The sequence below is a fragment of the Solea solea genome, chromosome 10, assembly GCF_958295425.1.
Source record: "Solea solea chromosome 10, fSolSol10.1, whole genome shotgun sequence".
Classification (NCBI taxonomy): Eukaryota; Metazoa; Chordata; class Actinopteri; order Pleuronectiformes; family Soleidae; genus Solea; species Solea solea.
The window spans coordinates 29,492,165-29,504,514 of record NC_081143.1 but is presented as its reverse complement, the minus strand read 5'-3'; the positions used below and the strand labels follow the sequence as shown (position 1 = coordinate 29,504,514).

Sequence of the window (12,350 nt, the reverse complement as noted above, 5' to 3'; positions counted from 1 at the left end):
CAATCCAAGCCAGCAGGCTTTTATCAGGTGGGACGCTGGTCACGGGTGCTCCCAATCAGCAATCACGGCAACCTGCAACACAAACACAAACACACACACACACAGGACACAGGAAGGGCTGAGGGCCGTAACAATCAGCATCAAACCCATGGTGTTGTGAGGGAGATATATGAGCTCTATGTAGAATCTTGAGTTGTAGCTTTAACTCTATTGTGTTAATTTCCCCGAGGGAACCTCCCAAAGGGATTAATAAAGTTGTCTGTCTATTACAGACACTTAAAGCTGTTGCACCCTCCCAAGCATCATGCCATTGGTCATTTGTAATTTCTACATCCAGTTCTTTTTCCCTGATTTGTTTCAAGTGAAGAGTGCTTATGTTACCATAGTCTCTGAGAATATATAAAGCTTATAGATTTAGGCTTCTGAAGTGGAGTGGCTCAGTGGTTAAGACCCTGTGTGCAGACTTCATGTTCGCAAGTTCAACTCCACTCCTGGCAGATTGTACTCCATTCCCTTGTAAGTCACTTTGGATAAAAGTGTCTGCTAAATGACATGTAATGTAATGTAATGTAACAAAAAAGCAGTTTCTCTATGCAAGAATAACTTTGATCGAAGAGTAGTGTCGTGCTTCTCTTTACATAGTCCCTTATCTGCAGCTAGCGAAAAAAATCTTGTTTCTGAATTTCATATTTTTCTGCTAATTGCGTAAAGACATCAAAGTGGGTCCATCAAATAAATCACACAAATTAGAGATGCCTTTAGTTACCCAGATTCGAAAACCACTGTCTGTTGTACCTGGCAAAAAATCAAGATGATCAGCATGAATTGAGGTGATTTGTGATCTGCCTTCTATTCTCCTTATAGTCCGCCATGCTTTGGGTGGGTTAGATGCACGGAAAGAAGCAGGAAAGAGGAAAATATCATATCAAGGATCAGATTTGGCTATACGTGATTAAACAACACACTATTCACGATCAATAAACACAACAATAGAGGCAGATGTGATCACTGTGGGCAGGAGAAAACAGTTCGCATGTTATAACTCAATGTCAGAAAGAGAAATTATTCAATTATTATGAAAAGTTGAGAGACATTGGAGAGGAATTAGATTTGGTAAACATATTATATATATAAATGTGTGTGTGTGTGTGTGTGTGTGTGTGTGCATGTGTGAATAAGCATGTGTATGCACATTATTATTAATATACATATATTATTATATATGATGTATATTATGTACTAATAATGTATTTATATTTATTTATTGTGAAGTAATAGTTAGATCCACACTCCATACCAGAGGGTGGCGGTAATGCACCAAATCGTTCTCTCCCAACCGCCATAAAACCTCCAAAAAGAAAAGAAGAAGTATTTCTTCGTTCACTCGGGAGGACGCTAGCTTGTTAACAACTAACTGACAGGAGTATTTTGTCCTCATCCCACTGTTTTTATTCATGTCACTTTCAAATTCAACACCGCTGCTCCTGTTCTGGCTGTCAAGGCAAATCGGCTAACACTGTTAGCTTCTGTCAGCGGTTTGACCCTGTTAGCTACTGTTAGCTCCCGTTAGCTCATGTCAGATCCCGTTAGCTCATGTCAGATCCCGTTTGATCCTGTTCGCTGCCGTTAGCTCATGTCAGATCCCGTTAGCTCATGTCAGATCCCGTTTGATCCTGTTCGCTGCCGTTAGCTTACACCGGATCAGGAAAAGCGGTCGATGTTAGCAGTTAGCGCGGCTCATAGCTAACGAGTGTGGAACAGAATGATGAAACGCAGCTGTACGAACCAGGATAGACTTTGTTCAGAGAGGCTGACTGAAGACAGAGGCTCTTTATCGGACTGTCACACAGGTAAGAGGACACGAGGATGAAACTCAAACATCTTTCATTATTATTATTATTATTATTGTTGTTGTCATTATTGTTATTATTATTGTTATTATCATTATTATTGTTATTATCATTATTATTAGTATTGCTATTATTATTATTGTTATTATCATTATTATTGTCATTATTATTATTTTTATTATTATTAGCATTATTATTGTTAATTATTTATTATTATTATTATTATTATTATTAATAATAATGAAAATAATAATCTCTCCTCTTCTCAATCAGTCCGATAAAGCAGCTTGTTAATACATTGATAATGTGCTGGAAAATAAATGCTAATGAGCGTCAAACTAATACCCGCTTCCTCGTTTATGGCAGCGATGGGAAACTGAAACAGTTCAAATCTGAAGCAACATTATTGTAAAAATAATTTGAATCGATTTTGAAATGTTTCAACTTCTGCGAAAAAATTCTAAAAAATTGCGATGGCCAATCAGCGTTGATATTCTCCGAATGACGTGCCGCACTCGTCAGCGACCAAACACACAGGGAAACGTGTGTGTGTGTGTGTGTGTGTGTGTGTGGACACTCGGAGTTGTATGACCGTCACAACAACATACGGAGCTGGACCCAACATGGCGAGTTTTACCGTTAACTTCTCATCATGCAAAAGTGTCCCTGGAAGCGGCTCTCATCCGTACGGAGCCCTCAAATTTAACTGTGATTCTTGTTGTGCCCAGCAGCGGTTACGTGTTGTGGTTTCTTCTCTGCAGACATTTCCACAAGAGATAAAGTGTCGACACAACAGAGAGTGCAACAATGCTTTGTTTGATGGTGAAAAGAAATGCCCGTTACTTCAGTTTAAAATACGATGACTTGCGGCCAGCGCTCCCACAGGTGTGAAGCGACTAGGGCTGTACCAAAGAAATTCTTGATCAACTGAAGCCCTGAAATTATGACTAAAAATCAGCTAATCTGGAGGGGTTATAGCACAAGACATCAGCACGAGAACTGTTGAGGAATATTAAGATGATTTGTCTCATGTACTCGCACAGAGACACTGAACACAGGAGCTCAGCTTCGCGGCTGAGACACAAACAGTTCGCTGCCATTGTGTGCCTGCAGTTATAAAACGAATATTAGACTAAAACATTAAATATGCCAATTCTGATAAGTTACACTGAAAACGAGTGGCGCAACCTAATGCAGACAAGTTAGCTTAGCGTGTTATATGATATGCCATGTTTGTAGTTGAGATGTGATATGAAAACTGTTGCTGGCAAACTTTGCGTCCAACCTTTTTTTGTACAAACTAGATTTGTATGTTTTTAATGCAATGCATATATTCTGGGGGTAAATTTCTTCAGGTAAATGAATATTTTTACACCGTGTGTTTCATTGTTCCCTGCAGATGTCCAACATCTGCTGGTGATCAAAGAAGAGGTTTCCACTGAGATGATCACCAGTCCAGATCAGGAGGACTTAGAGATTCTTCACATTAAAGAGGAGCAGGATGATCTCTGGACCAGTAATGAGGAAGAGAAGTATGAAGGACTGGAGAAGGCTGATGATGGGAAGTTCTCACTCACTGTTGTTTATGTTAAAACTGAAGATGATCCAGAGATTCCCCACATCCAAGAGGAGCACGATCATCTCTGGACCAAGAAGGAAGAAGAGCAGTCTCTTGAGGAGGTTGATTGCAACAAGTTCTCACTCACTATAGTCCAAGTGAAAACTGAAGATGATGAGGAGAACCCTCAGTCCTCACAGCTTCATCAAATTGAAGAGAGCGGAGAGGCGGAACCTCCAGCAACTGTCTCCGCACGACCAGTGAAAACAGCAGCTGGAGGAGATGACGAGATTCCAGACTCGTCCGAGACCGAATACAGTGATGACGAGACCGGAGCTCCTGGCCAATGTCAACCTCAGACATGTACGCAGAAAGTTCAGTCAGTAGAAAACTCATTTGATTGTGATTTCTGTGGGAAAACATTTACAAAGAAGACCAGTGTGAAGAGGCACATGATGGTCCATACCGGAGAGAAACCATGTAGCTGTGATGTTTGTGGGAAAAGATTCACACGCAAGTCTTTAGTCAAGATGCACATGATGGTCCATACAGGAGAGAAACCATTTAGCTGTGATGTGTGTGGGAAAAGTTTCACACAGAAGGGTTCTCTTTATGTGCACATGATGATCCATAAAGGAGAGAAACAGTTTGATTGTGATGTTTGTGGGAAACGGTACACAAACAAGGGTAATCTTAACAAACACAAGGTCGTCCATACAGGAGAGAAACCATGTCGTTGTGATATCTGTGGGAAAATATTTAAGCATGAAAAAAGTTTTAAGATACACATGATGGTCCACACAGGAGAGACCCCGTTTAGCTGTGATGTTTGTGGGAAAAGATTTGCATTTGAGCGTTTTCTTAGGACTCATGTAAGAGTCCATACAGGAGAGAAACCGTTTGACTGTAATGTTTGTGGGGAAAGATTTACACGAAAGCGTAATCTTGATGTGCATATGGTCGTCCATACAGGAGAGAAACCATTCGACTGTGATGTTTGTGGGAAAAAATTTATTCTCAAGGATCATCTGAACAAACATGCCGTGATCCACGCAGGAGAGAAACCGTGGAGCTGTGACGTTTGTGGGAAAACATTCACACAGAAGTTTACTTATAATATGCACATGATGATCCATACAGGGGAAAAACTATTTGGCTGTGATGTTTGTGGGAAAAGATATCGATTAAAGAGTTCTCTAAAAATGCATATGGTGGACCATACAAGAGAAAAACAGTTTGACTGTAATGTTTGTGGGAAGAAATTTACAAGGAAGAGTGATGTCAACGTCCACATGGTGGTCCACACTGGAGAGAAACCCTGGGGCTGCCATGTTTGTGGGAAATGTTTTACACAAAAGGGTTCTCTTAAAAAACACATGATGGTCCACACCGGAGAGAAACTTTAGAGCGGTGGTGTTTGAGGCAGAGTGATGTTAACAGACACATGATGGTCCACACCGGAGAGAAACTTTAGAGCGGTGGTGTTTGAGGCAGAGTGATGCTAACAGACACATGATGGTCCACACCGGAGAGAAACTTTAGAGCGGTGGTGTTTGAGGCAGAGTGATGTTAAAAAACACATGATGGTCCACACCGGAGAGAAACTTTAGAGCGGTGGTGTTTGAGGCAGAGTGATGCTAACAGACACATGATGGTCCACACCGGAGAGAAACTTTAGAGCGGTGGTGTTTGAGGCAGAGTGATGTTAAAAAACACATGATGGTCCACACCGGAGAGAAACTTTAGAGCGGTGGTGTTTGAGGCAGAGTGATGCTAACAGACACATGATGGTCCACACCGGAGAGAAACCTTAGAGCGGTGGTGTTTTAGGCAGAGTGATGTTAACAGACACATGATGGTCCACACCGGAGAGAAACTTTAGAGTGGTGGTGTTTGAGGCAGAGTGATGTTAAAAAACACATGATGGTCCACACCGGAGAGAAACTTTAGAGCGGTGGTGTTTGAGACAGAGTGATGTTAACAGACACATGATGGTCCACACCGGAGAGAAACTTTAGAGCGGTGGTGTTTGAGACAGAGTGATGCTAACAGACACATGATGGTCCACACCGGAGAGAAACTTTAGAGTGGTGGTGTTTGAAACAGAGTGATGCTAACAGACACATGATGGTCCACACCGGAGAGAAACTTTAGAGCGGTGGTGTTTGAGGCAGAGTGATGTTAACAGACACATGATGGTCCACACCGGAGAGAAACTTTAGAGCGGTGGTGTTTGAGGCAGAGTGATGTTAAAAAACACATGATGGTCCACACCGGAGAGAAACCTTAGAGCGGTGGTGTTTGAGGCAGAGTGATGCTAACAGACACATGATGGTCCACACCGGAGAGAAACTTTAGAGCGGTGGTGTTTGAGGCAGAGTGATGCTAACAGACACATGATGGTCCACACCGGAGAGAAACCTTAGAGCGGTGGTGTTTTAGGCAGAGTGATGTTAACAGACACAGGAGAGAAACCCTGTAGCTGCAATGTTTGTGAACAAAGAACAGAAAAGTTCTCTTGTGTTGCATATGAGACTTCATTATATGAAGTGAGTGTATAGACGTATATGTAACATTTAATATCTTGTCAGATATGAAGTGTTAACAAAAGACAAGTGTTTAATATTTGCTTGTAAGTGTCTTAAAGTTGATTATGCTTATATTAACACCTTTAAAATGTTCATCTTATTAACTTATCTAATAAGATAGGCAGTCTCTGTTATAGGCACAGAACTGGACAGCCTGACATCCATAGCTGAGCGACGCACACAGCACCATACACAGACCGTGCACTGTAATGACGGAACTTTCTGATTTATAATTAATTTCTTTTTCAATGTCTTTTTATATTTTTTATATTATATTTAGACTGTACTTTGCATGCCTCTTATGTTTCTATTTTGTAAAATATTCTTTGAGCTGCTGAACTGTGAATTTCTCTGTGAGATGAATAAAGTATCTATCTATCTTAGTGTCTAATTAATAGTCTTAAAGGTTACATTAAATGTGTTAATTATGCTTTTGTTAACACCTACAGAAACTTAATCATGTTAATGGGATCTTTAAGGTCTTAAAAGTGGCTTATTTGTGATTAATTACATCTTATGACAGGATCTCAATGATTAAGTGTTTCTGACTATACAGCACAGACATAAGTAAGTTTGGCATCTTATTAAAAAAAAATGTAAATCTCTCACGACTCAACATGGTGTAGCATTTAGACCAGTTACACCATGTGATCAAGAGGATGATGAAGAGATACAGTAGTTGCTAGCATTTGGCATCGAAAGACAAATGCTATTTTAGGGTAAAAAAAAAATCATTAAAGATGTATTCATTACTCTGTAGACTGCACATCTATGCCCTTACACAGCCATTTATATTGTAATATGGCAATATGTTGTTACTTTGTAAAAACAATAATGGTGTCTCTGTGAACATCCATCACCAGGGCTCAGATAAATAAAAGAAGCAGTAACTTTCTCTGTCGCTTACCATCACATTGCAAATATCCAATTTAAATGGGTTGTATAAAAAAAATCATTTATATATAATGTAACTAGATTTGTGTCAGTGGTTTTTTTGATGTTGTTCAGAGTTTGCTGCGTTGTGACTCCATGGTGTTAGTTCCTTAAAAAACTGTTGGTCCATTTTCTGTCTGAAATCTCTTGTATCATGAGATGTCAACTCCAGTTCACCATGGACACAATCTGTCCTCAGAGTAATATCAGTAGTCCAGAGGGTATTGCATCAAACACCACGGCATACTCCTCCAAATATGGATTCCCAGAACAGTCCCATCAAAATCGACAAATCCCTGTACAAGGGTAACTTTATGATACATAACTCATGAAAAATTTAGAATCAGATTAAATTGTATTTACAGGCCCCACATATGTACAGGGATACGCCAATTTGTAACAATCATGCTTTCAAGCCTTCTGCTTCAGACCCAGTGTTTGCTCAATGGAGAGAGAAGGGAGTGAGATCTCTGAGCGATCTGTATCAGGGAGGACACCTGATGAAAATGAAATATAATCTACCAGTCTCGCATTTTTTCCGACAGATCAGAAATTTTATAAAGACCCATGAATCAACACTGTCGGACATACCACAACACCCTACACTCAAAAAAATAATTAGAATTACGGCAGGTAAAAAAGGAGCAATATCAAGTCTATATCAGACGCTCTTCAGTCAGAAAAACAAAGGTCTACATGGGAGTCTGAACTGGGAGTGCCCCTCTCCAAAGAATACTGGGAAACATGTCTTTCGAATATTCATCAATGCTCAATTAATGTAAGGCATAAACTAATTCAGTTCAAAATAATACATAGATTACACTACTCGAAGCAACAAGTTAACAAGATGTATCCTAATGTTTCAGCCTTGTGTAACAAAGTCAAGTTGGAACACTTTCTCATCAACTTTGGACGTGTCCCAGTCTTCACTCATTCTGGTCTTTCATTTTTGATTTTTACTCCAAAGCATTTAATAGGCTGTGTCGGCGGGTGCTTCGACTCTACCAGCACAACATTTATACAACAGTCTTTGTGTTTTGGTGCTATTTTGGCTAAAATGCTTATATTAAGACATTGGAAGTGGGATAATGTAACTTCATCTGAAATGTGGATGAGGGAGCTTAGTGACACCCTATGTATGGAGAAACTTAGATATAAAAATGCAGGCCAGTGTGGGGGCCAGTCTTAAAATACCTGAAGGACTTGAGAGAGGTTAATGTTACAGTATGAATGTGTGATTCTGTGATGATACTTCCTGTCATATACTGTCCATTTCATCTGATGTTGGATCTTTCGGTTTACTTTTTTCTGCCGATTTTGTTCTGTGAATTTCCGGCTCAAGCTTGCACTTTTTTTGATTGATTTTTTTTCACTTTTTACACTACAGTACCCAGGTTGTGTGAAAGTCCGTCAGATTGTTATTTCCAATCCACTTAAGATCGATGATGCTGCCATGTTTGTTTGTTTTTACTCGTTTATGTACAACTATGATTGCTTTATAAGTAACATTTATTCTACACAATGTATACTTGGCAATAAAAAGAATATACAAAAAAAATGGATTCCCAGAGTTTCTGCAAATCCATATTTGTTGATAAACTCTGAATATGCAAATAAAAGGCCATTATCATTCAACAACCATTTATGAGGTGAACACTGAAAACATCCATCCCATAAAATGCTTATTCAGGTGATCTTCTCTTAATAGGCATATGCTGATTCATAGAGTGGAGAAACAATTTGACTGATATTTGTGGGAAATTATGATGCTATGATAATAAGAACTTGTGTTCCAGTGGACAGTGTGAGTCAAAGGACAAATACTGACACACACATAAGCTGTGTCTCAATTCAAGGGCTTGATCCTGTGGAGTGTGTTATTTTAAAACTGCATACTTGTTTCCTGATGGTGACCAAAGAATGTTCTTATCATATCCATTTATCCAGTTTGTACATTTGCTTCTAGCCTTTCTGAGACGTTTGAAGTGAAGGTGCCATGTTATCTTGAATCTCTCATTACTAGCTGGCTGGATGGCAGCTAAAAAACAGATTGCCACATTTTGGAAACCTTCCCATTTACTTTTCCTCCAGGCCTCAGTCGACACATACTTGTATACTTAAATACTGCTATAGAGGCTTCGGGTTTGCTCTCATCAAAACTTGCAAATCATGTGATGTAATATATGTAGAGATGGATCAGGAGGTGGACTTATTTATTATTTATTTATTTATTTATTTACTTTTAATAAAGTTTATCTCTTTTGGACGACATACTAAACTATGACATTTTTGTCTCATTTTGGACGACATACTATACTATGACTTTTTTGTCTCATTTTGGACGGCATACTATACTATGACATTTTTTGTCTCATTTGGACGACATACTATACTATGACTTTTTTGTCTCATTTTGGACAACATCTAAAGTATGACTTTTTTGTCTAATTTTGGACGACATACTATACTATGACTTTTTTGTCTCATTTTGGACGACATACTATACTATGACATTTTTTGTCTCATTTGGACGACATACTATACTATGACTTTTTGACTCATTTTGGATGACATACTAAACTATGACTTTTTGACTCATTTTGGACGACATACTAAACTATGACTTTTTTGTCTCATTTTGGACAACATACTAAAGTATGACTTTTTTGTCTCACTTTGGACGACATACTATACTATGACTTTTTTTGTCTCATTTTGGACGACATACTATACTATGACATTTTTTGTCTCATTTGGACGACATACTATACTATGACTTTTTGTCTCACTTTGGACGACATACTAAAGTATGACTTTTTTGTCTCACTTTGGACGACATACTATACTATGACATTTTTTGTCTCATTTTGGACGACATACTATACCATGACTTTTTGACTCATTTTGGACGACATACTATACTATGACTTTTTTGTCTCATTTTGGACGACATGACTTTTTTGTCTCATTTTGGATGGCATACTATACTATGACATTTTTTGTCTCATTTTGGACGACATACTATACTATGAGGTTTTGACTCATTTTGGAATGACATACTATAGTATGACTTTTTTGTCTAATTTTGGACGACATACTAAACTATGACTTTTTGACTCATTTTGGACGACATACTAAACTATGACTTTTTTGTCTCATTTTGGACATCATACTAAAGTATGACTTTTTTGTCTCACTTTGGACGACATACTATACTATGAAATTTTTTGTCTCATTTTGGACGACATACTATACCATGACTTATTTGTCTCATTTTGGACGGCATACTATACTATGACTTTTTTGTCTCATTTTGGACGGCATACTATACTATGACATTTTTTGTCTCATTTTGGACGACATACTACACTATGAGTTTTTGACTCATTTTGGAATGACGTACTATAGTATGACTTTTTGTCTCATTTTGGACGACATACTATACTATGACATTTTTTGTCTCATTTGGACGACATACTATACTATGACTTTTTTGTCTCATTTTGAACAACATCTAAAGTATGACTTTTTTGTCTCATTTTGGACGGCATACTATACTATGACATTTTTTGTCTCATTTGGACGACATACTATACTATGACTTTTTGACTGATTTTGGATGACATACTGAACTATGACTTTTTGACTCATTTTGGACGACATACTAAACTATGACTTTTTTGTCTCATTTTGGACAACATACTAAAGTATGACTTTTTTGTCTCACTTTGGACGACATACTATACTATGACTTTTTTTGTCTCATTTTGGACGACATACTATACTATGACATTTTTTGTCTCATTTGGACGACATACTATACTATGACTTTTTGTCTCACTTTGGACGACATACTATACTATGACATTTTTTGTCTCATTTTGGACGACATACTATACCATGACTTATTTGTCTCATTTTGGACAACATACTAAAGTATGACTTTTTTGTCTCACTTTGGACGACATACTATACTATGACTTTTTTTGTCTCATTTTGGGCGACATACTATACCATGACTTTTTGACTCATTTTGGACGACATACTATACTATGACTTTTTTGTCTCATTTTGGACGACATGACTTTTTTGTCTCATTTTGGACGGCATACTATACGATGACATTTTTTGTCTCATTTTGGACGACATACTATACTATGAGGTTTTGACTCATTTTGGAATGACATACTATAGTATGACTTTTTTGTCTAATTTTGGACGACATACTAAACTATGACTTTTTGACTCATTTTGGACGACATACTAAACTATGACTTTTTTGTCTCATTTTGGACATCATACTAAAGTATGACTTTTTTGTCTTACTTTGGACGACATACTATACTATGAAATTTTTTGTCTCATTTTGGACGACATACTATACCATGACTTATTTGTCTCATTTTGGACATCATACTAAAGTATGACTTTTTTGTCTCACTTTGGACGACATACTATACTATGAAATTTTTTGTCTCATTTTGGACAGCATACTATACTATGACTTTTTTGTCTCATTTTGGACGACATGACTTTTTTGTCTCATTTTGGACGACATACTATACTATGACTTTTTTGTCTCATTTTGGACGACATACTATACTATGACATTTTTGTCTCATTTTGGACGACATACTATACTATGACTTTTTTGTCTCAAATTTTGGACAACATACTATACTTTGAGGGTCACACGGTGGTGTAGTGGTTAGCACTCTTGCCTTGCAGCGAGCCTTTCTGCATGGAGTTTGCATGTTCTCCCCGTGTGTGCGTGGGTTCTCGCCGGGTTCTCCGGCTTCCTCCCACAGTCCAAAAACATGCAATGTGGGGATAGGTAAATTGGACACTCTAAATTGACCATAGGAGTGAGTGTGAGAGTGAATGGTTGTTTGTCTCTATCTGTGTGTGGCCCTGCGATGGACTGGCGAACTGTCCAGGGTGTACCCCGCCTATCGCCCGATGTAGCTGAGATTGGCACAGCACCCCCCGCAACCCTCTGGTGGAGGATAAAGCGGTAGATGATGACTGACTGACTATACTATGACTTTTTGACTCATTCTGGACGACATACTAAACTATGACATTTTTTGTCTCATTTTGGACGACATACTATACTATGACTTTTTGACTCATTCTGGACGACATACTAAACTATGACATTTTTTGTCTCATTTTGGACGACATACTATACTATGACATTTTTGTCTCATTTTGGACGACATACTAAACTATGACTTTTTGTCTCATTTTGGACGACATACTAAAGTATGACTTTTTTGTCTCACTTTGGACGACATACTATACTATGACATTTTTTGTCTCATTTTGGACGACATACTATACTATGACTTTTTTGTCTCATTTTGGACGACATACTATACTATGACATTTTTGTCTCATTTTGGACGACATGACTTTTTT

At 38.2% G+C, this 12,350-nt stretch overlaps 1 protein-coding gene across 1 annotated transcript; it reads left to right on the top strand.

Moving 5' to 3' along the window:
- The first annotated feature begins 1,337 nt into the window (after positions 1–1,337).
- Positions 1,338–6,376, top strand: LOC131467627 (gastrula zinc finger protein XlCGF57.1-like). Its single transcript, XM_058641642.1, has 2 exons — positions 1,338–1,850; positions 3,250–6,376. Exons 1-2 carry the CDS (start codon positions 1,763–1,765, stop codon positions 4,812–4,814), a joined length of 1,653 nt encoding a protein of 550 aa, XP_058497625.1. The 5' UTR covers positions 1,338–1,762; the 3' UTR covers positions 4,815–6,376.
- Positions 6,377–12,350: the final 5,974 nt, after the last annotated feature.